We start from the raw sequence: 20,393 nt of genomic DNA, 5'->3' as shown, positions 1-20,393 counted from the left end.
AAAAATGGTTTGAGAGCTATTTCAGTACCGAGATTGTGGACCTTGATAGAAAGTCTCTATATATTAACTGCAGAAGGATTCTGGCTAGACTCTAGTATGTTTTGTAGCTAGACAAATTGATTATGTAAATTGTATTCCCCTAGAGAAAATGAGTAGAATTAAAATACATCTTGAATCAAGATGGTTATGTACCATTAGATTCATGGTTGTAAGGGTTGGTACAATGAGCGGCGGGAGAATATCAATGAGATTGTGTAAGCATTGGTAGCTGCCTTGGTTCTTTGATTTCTTTGTTGTTATTCAATTTTTAATTTGTGGTACTTAAGTTGAAATTTAATTTTGTAATTCTTAGTTCTTTATATTTTGATTGAAATTTTTAAATTTCTTTTTAATTTATCCTATATTTTCCTATTTTGTACTTTTATTGTAAATATTTTCTTTTTCTTTACATTTTTACTATATTTTTTAGCTCATATTTTGCAATCTTCCATTTTTTTTAAAATTTATTTTTAAGTTTTATTCAACTTATTCATCTTAATATTATAGTAGTCTATTTTATTTTTGTTCATTTGTAACATAATTCCTTTAAATGGTTTGTAAATTTTTTTCCATGAATACTGCACATGCCTCTGCTCCTTCCGAATGCTCCAACATCTGATGAAGCTCATATCACCCTCTAAATGCTATTCATGCAACATTAAGCCAACCATCGCCTGGGCAAGAAAGTCTAGATTCTTTAGTAAGTTCTATTTCTTTTCCTAGATTCTTTAGTTTTTGATCAAATTGATCTAGGAGTTCCCTTGACTTCATCTGTTAGGCATTTTATCAGCAAGCTCTGTGTATATTGCACCAGTAATGGTTCCACACAGTCAAAACTGCATTGCTCATAGTAGCTTCTTCCTGCCCAAAAGCCTGAAAGGTTGATATATAAGATTGCACGATAACGACGCGCTTGAGAATTCTCGCAGTTTAATCTTGGTTTCTGTTTAAATGTCCAATCATTCTGGGAAGGCTGAATGCTGCATAGGATGCTATAAAGCAAGTAGGATTCTTAAACTTCTAGTAGGAGGTGATGCAACAAAAATGGTCATACATTTAGACTCCTCCCCTCCAATATATGTCTGAAAATAATTTTAGTACTAACAGGCCATTTTCACATGTATTTTAGCAAATTCAGGGAATGCAGAATATGGTTTCAAGGGTCTGAAGTGGAAAGTAGATACGACCAAGACTACATTCAAGGGAATTTTAACGTCACAAGCTAAAGGGGCATTTCGGCTGCTCTCACGGTACATATAATTTTACTCTGTACATTCAGGATGAGAGTCAGCATGGGTACTGGGTGTAACATCAAGGGCGAGTAAAGATGAATCAACTCTGAAATGAATCAAAAAATTAACCTGGCTCCCACATATACTCATAGCTTACGACACCAAGACAAAAAGAATCCAGAGCAAAAAGGAGTAAAGAGAGAGAGACCGTCCCGCAGAGCTTGATCCTTGTCTATGTTTTTGTCTCACAAATTTACCTACGACTTATCAAGGCTTGAGAACTATCATTTGGTAGTGAGTTCTCAGGTAATATAAATGAAGAAAGCCTCTAAAACTCATGCGCAATGCAAAAATATTAAAAGCGGGCAGAGGACCATATTTTATATACGAAATTTGTTCTCCAAGCCAAATAATCTGATAGCAAAAGTGAAAATAAAACAGTACATCCAAAACCATTTCAAGTTGGATCTTTATGGATTGGCCCATTCGATTCAATGCCTCATCATTATACCATATATGCTTTTTCTCTAACTCATCCAAATCAGTAGAGGGACTTTTTTGGGACATACTTCAGGCTAGCCTGCTCAAATTTTGGATTTGATTTAACTAATTAAAATGATAATTTGCATAACAAATATTGTTTATGGTTACAGATACATGATTATATTTCTTCCACTTGAGCCCCATTGCTTTGAAAAATTGGGTCATATATACAGCTCATCAGCACTCAGCAGCAGTATCTGTCATTCCAGTTTGCTGATGCTGGATGGAATTCATGGATGTGCGGACGAAGCCAATCGAATCTTCTTCATTATCTTCAAAAACATCAGACTCATCATCTTCATCGCCATCACCATCCTCATAACCATCATCACCACCATCAGCAGCCCCACCATTATTGGCATAGTTTTCAACTCTGCCATATTCATCACCATCAATGACAACAGCAGTATTAAAAGTGTGAAGATAAGCCTCATCATCATCATCCTGCAAATAACAAAAATAAGAGGATCACTCTTTGGCAATTCCATTTTCTTAACATGGAAAAGATATGCCAGAGTAAGTCTTTTGTTAATAATTTATATATAGCTCAAATTGGTCCACTGAGAAAAATGACTGGTGGAGATTAAGTATGAACTGTTGAAAAACATTTGGCCCATTTGATGGTCTCATTTTCATGCAAACAGCTTCCCTTCTCACAAAATTAACAGCTGATGTCAAATGTAAGTATATCTACCTCTGTATCTTCATCTTCAGTGGAATATGCAGAGTCCAGTTTGGTATACAATTCCTCGTCCCCTTGGTCTTTTACATTGTCCATTTGGACCTGAGATAAATGTAAACTTTTAGTGAATATACAAAAAATATATAAGTATACAGATTTTAACAAGAAGCTCATGTTAGATCTTAAACAAACTGAGCTCATACCAGTTCAGATCTTAACTGCTCCACCCTTTTCTGTAAATTTGAGATATGACGGCTAAGAGCCTGTTTGAGAGAGAAAACTATAGAACATCAGAGCACTCCTGAGATATGAACCTGTTCTTTGCATATAGCAATGCAAATTACGTAGCAGTTTTTAACTGGACTCTCTATTTCGTTTTTTCTTCTTTTTTTCCTATCATATGTTCATGCTTGCATAACTAAGACTGATTTTATTTTTTCATATAACATTAAAGCTTACCTCATGCCTTTGAAGCTCTATAGATCGTGCTAGAGCTTTCCTTTTAGTCAATAAATTCTTAGGCCTCAAGGTAGAAGGTCGCTCATAGTCCTTTCCTCGGTACACAATAATAGCAAACCCCTTAGAGACCTTGTCCACAGACACTAAGACACCTCCACTCTCAGATTCAAGTGATAAAGCAATGTACTTAGCCTGTTCAAAAGTTTTTGTTTTCACAATGACCTTAACAAGTTCCCTGTACTTCCAATGCAAATGCATGTTTTCTACAGTACCAGCAAACACTCCTCTCCTCCCTGAAACCATTACCATAATTAGAATATAGGATAGATTAATGGAAACCAAAAATTTGCAGATGATAAAAGGTAAAATAGCATGTATTGGGTAAAAACTCAGATATTGGATAGTACTCGTGTATATATAAAAGAAGTATTATAGGTAAATGTATATTTAAAAAGAAAATATCAAAACATTTATGAATAATTTGTTAATTGCCATCAGAAGAAAGACGAATGCATAATCATGAATAGATCATACATATTATCCTTTGTTTGCATGATAAGAAAGATCTGCATAAGTCTAAAAAACAATGACAACATTCTATGAACTTCCAGCTCTGAAGTAAATAAATGCAAAGGCCAAAGAGAATATTAGCTGCAGTTTTGGTGCAAAAGTTACCAAGGAGCAAAAAAGCCTTCATCCTTAACCCAAGCTTGCGAAACATAAATCTCTCCTCCTCAGTTATGCTTTCAGGATCTACAGTATGTTCAGCTGGCTTCAGGGATTCTTCTACTTTGGCTAAAGCTTTTTCAGCTTTCATTAACCTGCGTTCAGCCTGTGTCAAACAAAACATAAAACAATATTAAGTCAGAAATACACAAAGAAAATGCAGTGTGATACAGAATTTGAGCCGCAACTTTTTATTTCACCAGATACATGAAAATTGTCCTTGAAACATGTTGGTACAATTAAATCTCCATGTCCCTTAAATATGCTTCATATAGAAGATACTAATTGCCATTCTTTAAGCAGTCTAGATAACTTCTCATTTGTAACATCAGAGACAAAAAACTTCCTAGTATTCTTCTAGAGTGCTGCCTGATCTGAGAACCAAATGAAACCAGCTTATGTTGGGTAACAGAAAAGACAATAAACAGAAAAGCAAGAGGGCATTGATGTCATCAAGCCATACTATACAATTTGACTATAAAAACCCTAGTGTATTCCTTATTTCAACAAAATCATGAAGGGCCTGCACTCAATCTACATGCACTGGTTACATGATAGGCAGGGCAATCCTAGAATAGACAAGACAGAATATGCAATGCCAAAGAAAGCCAGTATGCAGGCTGAAAATAAAGTGATATAGAAGAGAAATATAAGAAAAGTTTTGAAATTTAACACAACTCCATTTGTGTTATATTGCAACGCCAACAAAAATGTAGGATGCAATAAGGTCTATGCTTCATCTTCGAATTGATTAAGATGGACCAGGCTATAAGTTTAATTCAGGATGCCTTGTAAGTCTTAAGAAATTATGAGGACCACATTAGATTTCCTATTAACGCCTCGTGCTTGGGAGGATTTCTTCATGAAAATACTCTCATTTTCGTCAAAGCTAGGTTGATTTGAAAAATATTACAAAGATTAATTTGTTTGTGGATATTCTGGGGTCAGTTTAGAATCTCACCTTTCCATTAGTCTCTTTTTTTCAAACTTTTCCATCGAAGCATAACTATATTCTCTATATCTACACTCATCTGCATCAGGTGATATCTAGATTATATTCCTCTAAAGTTACCTAGTTTATGCCACTGCAGGTTTGCATATGAATTAGCAGCTAAAGGTTAACGGATGGGAGTCCTTATGATGTGTGGTAAAATGAGGGAGAAAGAAACAGGTATGGATTATTACATAGTTCTAACAGGATGTAACCTTTAATTTAACAATGTTTCCTTCCTTTTATCCACCATATATTTCAATGTAAAGCACTGATGGTACAGAACCCCAAGATACCCTGATAAAGAAGCAGGATACAGAAACAAATTCAGCTGTAGGAGTCAAGAAGCTAGAACCTTTTGAAAAAAGAAAATAAAAAAATGAACTGATAAAGCCTGGGAAAATTTGACAATATAAAGTTAAATTAAATATTATCAAGTGATGTAATCTAGTAATCAGGCTGATTTAACTGGTTTCTATGGGAGAGTAGCCAACTATGTTTATCACATGGAAATGAACATAGAATAGAAACAAAATATTACATAGCATAATCTTATTTGGACATAGGTTACCATCGACAGGATAAAACGGCATAGTTATGATAACAATGGGCTTGAAGCATTAGAAAATGTTTGCGAGTGCCACTTCTGGAGGCACTGTGGTACCCAAAGTGGAATATTCCACAGAGAGAACCCAAAGTACCAGTTAGACAAGGACAATGATATCTAAACATCAAGTGTAAAAATACCTCTAATCTTCCATTTCTAGAATTGGAACAGGAGTAACTATGATCATCTTCCCCGAGATAAGAATCATGGATTCTCTTATACCATGTCACATGATGCACATAAATACGACATGAGCAAAAAGGTTCACATATCCTGTAATATGATGAGAGCTCATGGAGTAACCTATCATGCATTGGAAAGCTATCTAACACGATCATATGGGAAAAGAGTTTGAGAGTCAAAGGTAGCAGTTCTCAACGTGCAAGTTAAGGTAGTAAATTGAAACAAGGTGACCAGCTAAGAGAAAATTCTTCAAGTAGAATCAGCCACCTGAAGTGACAAAGGATTTTTAGCAAAAAAAAAAAGTGACAAAGGATTCAGTTTAATTCTGCAAAGTTCTGGGGGTACCACCACCATGCGATGGATGGGAAAGCATAAAGCACACACAATTACTAACAGGTTATGGTATCAAAATTTGGGACAAGATGAAAGTCCCTTCAAAGTTAACTCTCAACCTAGTTAATTCTGAATGGCCCCTCCATCTCCAGTTCCACCAGCAAAAAGATGACATAGTTTCACAAGAAGTATGTAATTATGTGAGATTGAATAGGGAAAGATTATGACATTTAAACTCATTCTACTAGATATGTAGTTCACCCCAAAACAGCATATAAGATTATATCGTGCATTTCCACATTTATACAGTAATGGAGAAACATTGCACACCAACTAAAAGAGAAACCACAGATTTTTTTCCCAGACAAAAAGCAGATTCAAAGCTTTAGATAACCAACATGACTCCTCGAAGACAAACAAAGAACAGGCATGAAAGGCTAAAAAGAAAAGTAAGTGCTGACAACAAGTTGATTTCAAAACTTTAGTGAAGTTCCCTTTGCTTCTTAAATATGAGCTTAAAATCCAAAAAACAAAATTTCAAACAAAAAGGATCAAATGAGGATGAAAGTGATGTAAGGTCTCATCAACATTATAACAAGGGGAAAAAAGCAGATACCACGAAAGGTCTTCAGACTTACATTTTGCGATAGCAAATTATGCAAGAAGATTTTCAATAGTGATAGAAAAAAGTATGTCCTTGTCACAGCAGTAATCAATAAGATAAGATGAACTGATGACATTCATGAGAGTGTGCAAGGAAACTCGTTTAATTGGATGACCATGAAAAGATAGTACTACAGTTCAATTTGTCAGTGTCTAATCATTTTTAGTTGGAGAATCAACAACAATCAGGTCCCTTGTGATGTTGCACAAATGTCAGCCACGAGGACAAATGTTTGTAATTCAACTGAAATATAAATTTTAAAATATAAGATGCATTTATTCTAGTGGGGAATGTAAAAACAAGCAAATTCCTATTTCATATTGTTTCATTTAAAGCAGTACCAAGAAGATCTAAAACAGCAAGTTGGCACGATTTTCCTAAAACAAGATAGAGAAATCCATAAATCATATTATTACTTGTTTTAGTGAATAATGCAAGACCAACTAGGAAAGGCCTGCATAGGCGTAGGTGGACCGATGAAAGGAATTTAATTAGGATCAATGATCAGGTTGCTTGCTGTCTTCGACCTGTGTACAGGACCTATGATAGGAATTTAATTGTGATTAGGGATGAACAGATTGCTTGCTAACTTCAACCAATATGTGGGACCAGTGATCAACGTTTGAAATTAAGGCCAAGTAAAGGTCAGATAAACCTGCCTTATGGATTTTGTGATGTGAAAAGACAGGAGGTTTTAGTAAAAAAGAAGCTCTATGATTGTTATCTAAAATTCAGAAAGCAGAGCATGTAGTTATATGAGCAAAGACCAAAGATACTACAACAAAAATTGCAGGGGGGAGACTTCGGAAGGGCCTTCAAACTGTCATTCTTGTTCAAGTTACATTGAGATCAAAAACTTTGGTTATTTTAGGAAGTTCTTCATGTGCTTAGTGCCTTGCAAGATTTTAGATAAACCAGTACATGCTGGAAGTATTTAAGGTATCTTACCCATATGATCTTACCCTTCTTACAATGCTCAGGAAAATATTTCAAATTTAGGATACTTACCAAAGAAAGCCTCCTCTCTAGCTTCCTCACAAGGTCAGCATGCCTTGCCATTTCTGCAGCTCTCATCATTTTCTCCATATGATCTTCATCCAGTCTATTCCCCCATCTGGCATCAGCTTCCAGAGTCTCTCCAAGAGTACCAGCTGTCCCAGGTTCATCAGCTATTTCAAAATTTGAAACAACTGAAGAGGAGGCTCTTAGTCGGGCTTGCTCCTCCTCATCTTGTAGGGTCTTAGCTAATGTTTCCCTCTCAAGTAATGCTTCTGTCACTTCTGGGGCCAAGAAATCCTTCCCTCTATAAAAAACAAGGTAGTCCTTGTTACTAGAAAGAATTGTACCCCCTGTTAATTTCTGCAATCGATAATAAGAAGAATTAATACAACTATGTTTTTTACAATTTGCAAAAATATTACAGAACAAACCAGTGAAAAGAGGGGAAAGACAAGGACAAGAAAGACCCAATGTATATTCCATAGACATGCAATAGATAAATGCATATTCCATAGCCCTCTTTCATCTAAAGAAAAAAAAATCCAATGCCCTATTCATGACTGAATACAAACTGAAACATAACAGAGACAAAGAGGGCCCTCTTGAACATCACCATTAAATAAAATTAAAAGAACATAAAATTCAAAGGATATCCTCCAAACATCCGAACCAAACAATTAACTATTTTACTTACACCTTTCCCATGCTAGCCTAAAGGGAAAGAAAACTGAACATGATTTGTGATGCAAGGCCCAATCTCAATGACTGGAAAGCTTTAGATATCCTCACAATGGGAGAAGCTGGATCAAAGATATATCACAAGTTTTGTGAATTATGCATCTACAAGTAACACTTCTTAGACACCGATAGCTTTAATTCCCTATATGACTGCAATACAAACACACGATCATATCCAATAGGTTGCCATTTGGTCACTGTAGCTACGCATCTCCAACAATGATCATCTCAAATCCTAGGTTCCCAATTCAAGCTCCAATTGCTGCAACTAACCCCTATTTCCATATATCACTCATAATTAAGAAGTCAATTATCATAAGCAAAATGCATGAAAATCACAATAGATCTTTTTATCCTTGGCCAAAAATGAGTGCTTTCCAAAAATAATCTAGATACATAGATAAAAAAGAAAACCATGAAAGTCAAAGTCACTACATTAACTTACACTAAAAGGTTGGTTATAGAAAAGTTATGTCAATTATAGTTACAGTTATAAATTATTAAAAAGAGCAACCAGCCAGACATAAATGGCATACAGTTTTCTAATTATGGTTACTTAACACAATATGTTAACTTGTTATTAGCATTAGAGAAACGAATGTGAATAGCCTAGTTCTTGATGGACAGGATATGGGATTAAATAACAATCTAATTTGCTAGAAGGTTGATGAAAAGTTTTGCACTATTTAAACAATAAATTAAGAAAGAATGGAAAGCTTTGTCAATTTTAAAATGAAATGGAAACTCAATTGATTACTACATTTCTTTAAAATATCGTTTAGCCTATAGATAAGTTGCATTTGAATAATACTTTGCCTAGAAAAATTTCTAGTAAGAGGAGATATTTAAGACATACTTTTATTTCTTCAGCCATTCTTTCACTCGTCGTAAGTTGTACCCCACGCTTCAGAGCAATCTTTGCAATGGAACTTTTCTCCCAGAGCTTCACCATCGCTGCAGCTAACCCTTGATGTTGCCTACTTCTCCCTGTAGATGTTTATAATGCATATGTAAGAAAATGCTCGTCTCAACAGTCCATCAATCAAAAGCAATTTTAGAAAAGGCATCTTACCAAGGGCAAAATGAGGAGGCAATAGCCTTGCAAGCCTTCGTAATGCTGTACCTTCCTTCAGACCAAGAGTGCGTCTGACTCCATATGGAAGAATTCTGAAAGGGGGTTTATATCCAGGAATCACACCTGGAAGCAAATCAGCATCTACAGGTAGTGGACCAGATCCTGGCCAGTCTGTGTAACGAGGACCTAGGCCATCTAATAGCTTGTCAATCTCATGTTCATATTTAATTTCTGCATCTGGTTCAGTATCTTTTTTCTTCTCAAGAGAAGCTGTCAAATCTTCATGAAGATCTTGTATATTATTGCCTCTACCATTTTCTATGGAAACTCCAGTTGGATAGTAAGTATCTTTGTTGAATGTGTCCACAGCAGATCTTTGCACACTCTGATATTGCTTTTTTTCTGGTTGAGGGATCTCATAGCCTACACCCCTATATAAAGAAATAGAAGTCCCTGACCTCCATATCACCAGACCTCCTGTTTTTCTCTGATTATCATTGGTAGATAGAAATCAGCATGCTGGGTTGGAACCATTTCAGACAAGTTGAACATGAAAAATTAGAAAAAGACATCAATAGATAAAGGAGCATGTGATGTAATGTGATAAAACTAGTGAAAGTTATCAGATGCATCCAAACAAAGTACTTGGCCATGACCATACACTTAATACAATGACTGACTAGGGTTATTAAGAAACTTAACCAGTGCAAACAATTATTAACAATGGAACAAAAAGATAGTAAAAAAAATTAAGTATTTAGCAAGGAAAAAGGAACTTTTATGACCAAGGTTTGCTGGATCGGTATTGGAGGATCCGTACCGTGCCGATCTAAGGTGAACCGAAAACAAGGAGACAAGGAGGAGAGGGAGAGGAAGGGAGGAAGGGAGAAAGGAAGGGGAGGGTTAAACCCGAACCCTAACCCTAGCAGGGAGATAGGAAGAGAGAAAGGGAGGGAGGAAGGGAGGGAGGGAATGGGAGGGGAACCAGAGAGAGAGAGAGAGAGAGAGAGAGAGAGAGAGAGAGAGAGGACCCTTACCGGTGATGCCGTGGGTGAGGGGAGGTGCTTCAAGCGTGAGAAGGGGGTGGCAAGGTGCTTCAGGCCAATCGCGTGGGTGAGGGGTGATCGCACGGGTTTCTCAAATGATCGAGCCAGGGGCCGCAGAGGGCTTTTTAAGCTATTTTTTTTAATCAAATGGGCCTTAATTGAATGGTGGACATATTCCCAAATATTTAATCCAACGGTTCCAAATCGATAGAGAAAACTGTCCTAGCTCCCTATCAATGTGGTTTGGTATGCTCCAAACCAGTTCACCCAACCTTGTTTATGACCTATCCTTATGGATCTATAAAGGTCAATAACTTTGCTTGCAAAACCTAGCAGGTTAAGGTCAGAGGGGAAGCAGAAAAATAGCATCTAATTTCTGGGTGCTCAATTTCCAATCCAAGAAAGTTTCATTGACTATACCATGTAAAATTGTCCACAAAAACCTCTTCCTCTCTGAAGATCATGTTCTTTTCTGTTTTAAATAAATATTCAAGTACATGGATATGCTATAACTAAGACAATTACAACATCAAACACGAGAAACAGTGAAGAGGACAGGCAGGTTTTTTTAGTTAGGCAACCTTCAGTTAAAGTAAGACTTTTCATCCTCATAAATGCTCAGAAATCAGTAAGGAGTTGTTGCCATCCCAAAATAAAAATTTGAATTATGACCTCTTATTGTTGTCAGCATGCTCAAATTTCACCATGAAATTTTCTTCTCCTTAGAAAGAAAAACTATCATTGTCCTACGTAGTAAATGTTAAAGTTGCCATATCAAGTATTCTTATTTATAAATCAACACAAAAATAAAGATATAAAAGAGAAAAGCCGAATAAAAAGAGGTTCTAGAATTTCTCTTTTATGATAGTTCAGCCCTAAGGATAGTGAGCTACGCAATGCATTAGCCTATCCCCCACTGGATCATCTCTGAACTAGGCCATAACCACACCCAACTGCACCAAACAACTCTGAACTGGCCTAGGCCGCACCCTTTCCATAACATGACTGCTGAACCGCCCTCTTAGGGGCACACACAGCAATTGTCCTCATTTGAAACTCCACAGAAATGCACAGACTTGCAAACAAGGTACTGCTCTGGTGAAAAGGGAACAGAAACAGTCATGCAAGTAAAGAGATACATGTACTCAAAGCATATCAATAATGAGTTCCAGCACCACATTCATAAGTACACAAATTTGTATCAGGGACAAGTATATGCAATTATATCAGGACCATGCTAGCATAATATATCAAAAGTTGGGGCTGTTAGGATTACCATTCCAAATTCCAAAGAGATAAATCTTACCATCAGGTGAAAACATAAATTTCAATAGCAAAAGTAATATTTGATGAATACTGATGAAAATTATGCCAATGTTTCACCTCACCAAGCCAAGAATTCTATGACCCTATCCCAAGGCAGATCTGACCTTCCACAACTACCAAAAAGTGGCAACTTCTATAAGACTCTATTAGAGTAAGGATTAGGAAGGTATTAGCGCTGTCCTCCAGTTTTTGACAATCAGTACACGTTTTTGATAAATATTGATATGTCAATGTGTCTTGGCACCGACAAAAGAATCAAGCTGATCTTTTATATCCACGTAAAAGTTGTGATCTTCTGTACCAAATTGCAGCTGAACTATATCAGAATTAGGATTCTGAAAACATAAGTGGCACTGTGTCTTGGCACCAAGCTGGACATGGATGTGAACAAAAGACAGAAAATCTCATGTACATGCAAACAATATGCATTTAACAGACATAAGTAAAGTTCATAACACTAAACAAAGAAGTCCAAGGAATTCTAAGACACTATCTCACTGTCAAGTAAATATTCTCCATTACAGGAAAATTATGATTCTCCATAACTAGTTAGGACTTAACTCTGTTGGAACTAGAATTCTGAAGAAGTGTAAGATGAATTCCTAGACTGTCAAAATTTGTTGCACAAAAGGGATCCAATTTCTGCAGTTTCTCTGTCATAGAAACAGAGAATTTCAAATGATTCTAGACTACCAGTTTGGAATGTTCACATCATTTTGTATTTATTATTCTTTCACTACCTCATACCAAAGTTTAGCCCAGAGAAGGAAGAAAAGGTAAACCAAGTGATGTCTAACCTCCAAGATCTCATGAGTTCGTTTCATGTTAAGTGCTGGAGCCCCCTCACACTTAAGCCTCACTACCTCCGTGGTCTTCCACTGCTCGTGAATCAAATCCACGATGTCCTTCGTCACTCCCGCACCTTTAATCTTCGTCTTTGACTTTATTCTCACAGCCATATGCCTCAGCCTCCTCAGCTCCCCTTCCGGGAGCGTCAACTCTGCCAATGAAGTCTTGCTCCTCCTCTTCCGCATTGAACTACCTCCTCCATCCCCTTCCTTATTCTGCAAAGGCTTCTCCCATGGAAATCGGACCTCCTTGTTCAAATCCAACGACAGTCCACCTCTCGAGTCAGGCAAAATCCCATCTTCTGCGTAGAAGATGTCCTCCACCGATCCCTTCTCCGGCAAAGGACTCTCTTTTCTCTCATCGGAGACATCAATATACCCAAATTTCTTCAGTTTCTCAACAATCTTTTCCATCGTGCTACTCCCAGTGCTTCTACTGGTGCCCACCACATCGTCGTCGCTGGAAATGCCCTCCCGGTAATCCAAGAAGGCTCTAGGCCGCTTCGGGCTTGTCAGGAGGCGAGATTGGTTCCAGCTCTGGATCCAGGTGGGCCGCGACGAGAGGTCCCCGGCTGGGAGACGGCGGGGGCGATGGCCGGGTCCGGGGTAAGGAGAGGATTTGCCATCTGGGGCTTGGTCGTGGATGGAATTCGCGGAGAAGCGGAGTTTTTTGGAGGGAGCAGTGGAGGAGGAGGAGCGGAAGAGGAGGAGGCGGGGAGATTGGAGGCGCGAGAGGGAGGCATGGAGGGAGTCGAATATGGGGGCGGGGTGGAGTTGGAGGGTGGGAGCAAGCGCCATGGATTTGGAGGAGAAAGGGGTATCAGGCTTTGTGATTTGAAACGAGGGACATTTTGGGGTTGGGATTTTCAGGAGTCGGGGGGTTAACGACAAAGGTTGGGATCGAGGACAATGAAAAGATCTTGAGCAAGAGTCACGTAAGCCTTGCGCCTGACATGGTTCACTGAAGCATGAGTCGCTATGATCCTCGTCATCACATGATCTGATCAAAATTTTGCTCACACCTTATGCACGTGATTCATCAAAGAGTATTGTTGTGACGGACATGGGTTATATCTTTCGCGCAAAAAAAAAAAAAAAATGAACTTTTTTCATGCGACTCCGCCATTGGATTGCACGAAATAGCCTCTTCGAGATATATATAAGTTGATAAATGGGATTTGTATAGGGTGCAATCCGAACGATTGATATCGCGGAAGAAGATCATCTTCTTTCGTGCAAAATATAAAATCTGAACCCTGCTGCGACTCACTCATGAAATCACTTCTCGGTTCATCGAGCTTATGTGGCAATCAAAGTTTGGTACAATACACGGTAGGCATCGTATGCTCACTCACTTAAGAGGAAGACTCGGTGGAATGGAAATGGGCCACTCAAAAACCTTCTTGGTTCAACACTGTTACAGGTTCCTAAGCCTTTGGAGGATAACGTCATCCTTCGAGAAGATAATCTGATAAGTCATCCCTCCCTGACAAAATGAAAAATTTCAAGTGGTTATCCTTGCACAATAGAATTCTCACGGCGGAAAAGTTGAAACAAAAAAGGAAGTGGCTTGCACCACCATTCTGTATATTGTGTGGCGAGGAAGATAAAATAGTGGATCATGTCTTCCTGAAATGTTCTTTCTCTGTAATGTTTAATTTAGCAAGGAGCATACTGTAGAAGCACTCTACTCTCCTATCATCCTCTATTGAAGAATTTTGGCTGAGGTGGAGACTTAGGATATCAGATAGATGGCAATGGCTGGCTTGGGATTGTTTATTTTTGATCAGCTGCTACTGGACCATTTGCATTGAATGAAACAACAGTTTTCAAACAATAAGCCACATCTCCAACGTCCCTCCTACAATGAGCGCAATGGTTACTATAAGACTGGATGTTCAGCATTGAGGGAAAAACCAAAGCAGTGATTGAGGCACTATGGTGGGGTAACTCAGAACTTTTGGATAAGAGAGTTCGACCTTGTTGAAGGTTGAGAGGAACCTATTTCCCTCTCCTAGGAGGCATATCACGTTTCATGGTTCTTGCAACATGGTCCAGCTTACAAATCAATCATGTAGTCTATACTCTGTCTATGGACTTTGTTTTGGAATGCACCAACATCCCTTGCTGGGTCAGGCTCACGAACCTTCATCCTATCAAAACATTATTTTTCTTAACAAATAAACCTTAGATGGGCCACCCTCCCTTTTCATCAAAAAAAAAAAAAAGAGCATCAGTCAGACCCTAGACCCTGCCTATCACTCCTCGACCACCAACTTCCATATCAAACCAATGAACTAAGTAATGATTTAACGGGTAATCTCTTACTCTTTTTTTTGTATTTCCATCAAATGGTTATGGATATACAAACTAAGCTTGTCTATAATAAATTTGATAAGTATACTTTCATTTTAAACATATTAGTATAATAATTATTTTAAAATCATTGTTAATATTAAAGACTCAACATAATCTAAAAGAAAAGAGTCATTGTAATGATTTTTGCGTGGGGTTAGCTTAAGATGCTGCTATCCCACACCACAAGGATCATCATCTTATAATCCCTTACCTCAAAGCATTCGATGTTTTTTTGAATTATCTCTTTCCCACATTACTCTCTAAAAGGAAATAGAATAATGGCAAATCAAATCTACTTTCATCTTGATTCAAATAAAATAACAGATTTGATTTGAAGCCAAATTCATGGGAGATTGTCTTGCATCCCCTTTTAGCCCCAAACTACATTCCTTCTCAAGTTCGCCAAGTCTCTCCATTAGACCATTACTTGAACCTTCATCTAAGTTTGGACAATCATGTAGATTCAACACCTTATACCATCTTTAGGCCTCAAGATAGAGAAGACATTTAAGAGAAACAAAGAGGAGATAAACAATCAAAATCAAAAGTATATTTGGAAGCAGTAGTAGAAGTCAAGTCCTTTCATGATCTTAAAATGTGAAACAAAAGATTAGAACCAGCTAGCATTCCTCCATTAAAAATTATGTTATTTCCAAGTAGCCATAGCCTCAGCCAAATAGCCAAAATTAAGATTTGCCAACCATAAAAAAATTCTTTAGAATAGAAGCCTTGGACCTATCAAACCAAAGATCTTGAAATGATGGAGGAAGAGAAGACATATCCAGCTTGGTGCAAAAAATGTTTCTAGATACTTTGCCACAGTACAATGTATTATCAAATGAGAGAATATTTCTTCTTCACGAAAACAAAAAACATAAGTAGTATGAGGTCATCCCTTTTTACCAACTATCCTCTATCAAAATCTTATTTTTAAGAATAACCAACCAAAGATCTTGACCTTCTCTATAGTAGAAGTTTTCCACAATTTCATAATATCTTTTTGCTTGAGTCATCCAAAGTTAAGAAACTTCTAGAAAAAGCTTACTGAAAAAGAGGCTAATTACATCTTCAAAAAAGCTAATCATGGTTACTTAAAAATAAAAGAGCTTCCAAAGAGAAAAAATAAAAGAGCAAAATCATTAGGCAACATGGAATCAAGATTTCTTCTAAAAATTTAAAAAGCATATAAGTTTTCATGTTTCAAATTAATTATCCTAGTGGAAGTGTTTGGTTGTTGTGATCACTTCTAAAGAGATAAACATGGGGTTCAAGATAGGTCTGAAATCATTGTTGGCTATTTATAGCCAGCATAAACCAGAAAACCAAAAAAAATAGGATGAACAAGGAGAACCAATAGAACCCAAGCCTTGATTAAGTCTTGGGGATACTATCAAGAAAGGTTCAAAAGTGAAACACCCCTTTTATCCCTAAGCATAAAGACTTAGATCCCTACTTTCGTGTATAGAATAGTCCTAAGGCATGTCACGATGGCCTAAATAAATAGGTGCAAATAGTCGAACATCTAGAAACCAAGAGTTTAGCCTTCAGCACATGCTAGGATACTATTTCAATTGTCTTGAGATTCTTTCAAGGGTAAGATTAAGGGATATTAGACCCAATTAATCTGTCTAGACAAAAAAAAAACTACAAGTTACTTGGCAAGAACGCAAAAATTAAACTAAAAAGCGAGTAAAAGAGAAAGATATAAGCCATTTCATTATCAAAAAGCAAGAATTTCTATTCAAATCAAGTCAATTACGTGCTGTCAAATGAGATCCGGGATCAAAGTAACACAAAGAAAAAAAGGAAGAAAACGATAAAGTGACTCCTCATGTGATAGATTGATATAATCTAGTGTGTTTCCTTCTCTTTAAAGGATACCTCTTGATGGATCTTCTTAAGCTTGGACTTCTTCTTGCTCTAGGCTTTTTTACATTTAAGATCGGGATCCCTCCTTGGGATAGGGAGATCTATGTCTAGGTAATTAAGGCCTTGTTTGGGGGAGCTTTTGGATGGCCAGAAAGCACTTTCTGGCCCTCCAAAAGTACTTTTAGATGAAAAACTGTGTTTGGTAAATTTTTCGAAAAGCTGTTTCAGCTTTTGCGGGAAGCTGAAAATAGCTTTTGGGAGGAAGCTCCAATTTGGAGTTTTTGGGAGGAAGCTGTTTCAGCTTTTTCGGAAAGCTGTATTTTTGACAAAAATGCCTATATTAAAATAACATAATTACATAGTTTGTCCCTTTATAAACCTAAAAATCTGCTGGAGCCAAGAACCCTAGCCGTCAGACTCCCTTCCGTAAGAAAAGGTATTTTTCTTTTCAATTTTTGTATGCATCTCTTGAACCACATTTTAGAAGAAAAATTTTTTAATCCTTTTCCATACCTTCCAAAATCAATCTATTGTTTTTTTTTTTATCATCAACCTCGCGGCCCACGCTGAGGTCCTCCTCGAGCGTGGACCACGAAGAAGAGCCCCTGGACCGCGAAAAATTATTTTATGAGAAATTATGGGAAATTATTTTATACTAATAATTATAATATTTTATACCTTTATTTTTGTATTATACTATAAATATAATATCATATTATATTATATCATAATACATTAATATGTTATGTTAAATAATTTAATATTATGTTATATTATGGAAAATTAATTTATACTAATAATTATAATATTTTATACCTTTATTTTTGTATTATACTATAAATATAATATCATATTATATTATATCATAATACATTAATATGTTATGTTAAATAATTTAATATTATGTTATATTATGGAAAATTAATTTATACTAATAACTATAATATTTTATACCTTTATTATTGTATTATACTATAAATATTATATTATATTACATTACATTATAATACATTAATATGTTATTTTAAATAATTTAATATTATGTTATATTATGAAAAATTAATTTATAATAATAATTATAATATTTTATACCTTTATTATTGTATTATATTATAAATATTGTATTATATTACATTACATTATAATACATTAATATGTTATTTTAAATAATTTAATATTATGTTATATTATGAGAAATTAATTTATACTAATAATTATAATATTTTATTCTTTTATTATTGTATTATACTATAAATATAATATATATTACCTTATATCATAATACATTAATATGTTATGTTAAATAATTTAATATTATGTTATATTACCAAATATTAATTTACTCTAATAATTATATTACTATTATGCTATATTAACATAATATTATTTTATATTACAATAATATTATACTATATCGTATATTTATGTATTAATTTATGTTATGTTTTATTATGTTCTGTTGTATAATACTATGCAATGTCCTTTATGGTAATTTTGTCATACAAAAGTACTTTCTCAGTTTGTTTACCAAACACAAAACAAAGTACCACACCACTTTACGAATGTAGTTACCAAACAGCAAACAGCTTTATATAACGGCTCTACTTCAGACAGCTCTACTTCCAACAACTCTACTTGCAACATCTCTACTGCCAACAGCTCCCCCAAACAGGACCTAAGAGTGAAGAAGGGAACCAGAGAGGAAAAGCTAAAACTAAATGATCTTAAGATAAAGCAAGAGAAAGGGATCAAAAACATCAAGAGAGAAAAAGGTAAATTGGGAGAAAAAGATCCAATTCTCTCCTCCAATAGGTAGTTTATAGGTGGAGGAGGGATGGTCAATAGTTGAATTTTTTGAATTGAAGAAGGGTTCAGATGATGCTAAGCGACATTCTAGGATTGGCTTAAGAAGAGATTCGTAGATCAAAGGCTTGATTTGATGACTAGGATGCTCATTCTTAAATTTGAAAGCTTAGAATGATACACTTTTCCTAACTTTGAGAAGAAAAGTTAGAGCTATAAATATGATATCTATTTGATATTCTTACCCTTTTTTATTTTTTGATAAATTTCGGCTAGACTTTAGGTATTTTTGGATGGTTTTAATTCTTAAGGAATAGAAATATCCTAAAAATATAAAATTTTAAATGAGATACCTGGACCATAAGCGGAGGCTGCAATTTAAATGTGAGTCCAATATAAGCTTGTTTGACTTGGTTTCAAAAAAATTCAAATTTAGGCACAAAAGTGAACCGAATTGAGTTTAATTGACTTGCATGTGTTGAGAATTGATTAAACTGAGTTTGAATAAGTCTAAGTAGACCTTCAAATTAAGGATAGAGAAAAAGTAGAATTGGTGAATAATTTGAAGAGGATTGTATCTGCTTAGTAAATTGGGCTAGATCATGTGAACTAGGGTTGGCCTATTCAAAGTTGATTGATAGAGTTGGTAGAAATTTTGATCAATTGAACTTATGATTGACCAATTAGAAATGGAATTAAGTAAAAGATGGAGCAAATTAGGCTTGGAATGACTCAAGATAAGTCGAATTGAAACACAATGGGTGAATTAGGGTTGAAATTAGTAAAAATGGGTTGCTTGATGTAATTGGGTGTGATCAAGTCCAATTGAGAGTGAAATTGATCAATAGAAGTGGGATGAGATGAACATTGACCAATTTTGGACTAATTGAAGTCAAAGAAAAGAGATTAGTAAGATGAAGAACTACAAGAAAAAAATAAGGAGCTTTTGATTTCGAAGCACAATTTTTTATTGATTTTTAGGTCTAAGAGATTTGGAGCGATACTCGGGATGTTTGTACATATTTAAGTAGCTCAAGGCTAATGATATATTACTCTCTCTTGAATCAAGGACTCTCCCAAATCTACTATCTCCAAATCACAACCCTAAGAGCATTGCTTGTTCTTTGTTCCACGGCACATGCGGCACAAAAGTATAAGAATAACATGTTGGCATTTAATTAATGAATATATTATTTTAATATTTATTTTTAATATATTATAGCTAACAATATTATCAAATAATATTTTCATTAATGTAGCACAAAGAACATAACAACAGCATATTTGGCATTCAATCATTAACTAGTGTATTTATTTTTTGACATTTATTATTTTAATATTCATTCCAACTATATTTAAAATATGAATTTTTGATATAAAACAATACTATCTTTGATGTACCACTGAATATAACAATAATATATTTGGCCTTCAATCCAATTGTCTTCCAATAGACAAGGCAATTTTGTCCAATTTATATAATTACTTTTGAATCTCCTTATTCCAGTCTTCCATCCAAATTTCGTTCAGGCAAAACCTTGGGAATAATAACAGATTCTTATCAAACAATATTTGGGTTTATTCCATCAATTCATGGAGTATGGCAAGGAAGAAATTATTCCACTTCTACTCTTCCAAGCACAGCCTTAGGGTTATTGTGCAATGCATGAGAGAGTATTGAATGTTATCCAACATTCTCATTTCACCACTACATGAATCCTTGCAAATATCCTCTGATTTAAACTTGTTCTACTTCAACCACAACCATCTCTTTCCCCACTAACAAGTTGCAAACATGTACATTTATCCTAGGGGTGCAAATGGGCTGCGTCTGAGCTCAGGCTTTGCATAATTTAAAAACGGTCTATTCTA

At 35.6% G+C, this 20,393-nt stretch overlaps 1 protein-coding gene across 1 annotated transcript; it reads right to left on the bottom strand.

Moving 5' to 3' along the window:
* Positions 1-1,840: 1,840 nt before the first annotated feature.
* On the bottom strand, positions 1,841-13,371 carry LOC103716574 (CRM-domain containing factor CFM3, chloroplastic/mitochondrial). The gene is made up of 9 exons (XM_008804616.3): positions 12,441-13,371; positions 9,269-9,758; positions 9,053-9,183; positions 7,468-7,818; positions 3,631-3,787; positions 2,956-3,248; positions 2,700-2,759; positions 2,509-2,598; positions 1,841-2,258 (listed from the first exon to the last, which is right to left on the bottom strand). Exons 1-9 carry the CDS (start codon positions 13,287-13,289, stop codon positions 1,992-1,994), a joined length of 2,688 nt encoding a protein of 895 aa, XP_008802838.1. The 5' UTR covers positions 13,290-13,371; the 3' UTR covers positions 1,841-1,991.
* Between the last annotated feature and the right edge of the window lie 7,022 nt (positions 13,372-20,393).

This window comes from Phoenix dactylifera, chromosome 8, assembly GCF_009389715.1.
Source record: "Phoenix dactylifera cultivar Barhee BC4 chromosome 8, palm_55x_up_171113_PBpolish2nd_filt_p, whole genome shotgun sequence".
Classification (NCBI taxonomy): Eukaryota; Viridiplantae; Streptophyta; class Magnoliopsida; order Arecales; family Arecaceae; genus Phoenix; species Phoenix dactylifera.
This window is presented reverse-complemented; position numbering and strand designations above follow the sequence as displayed.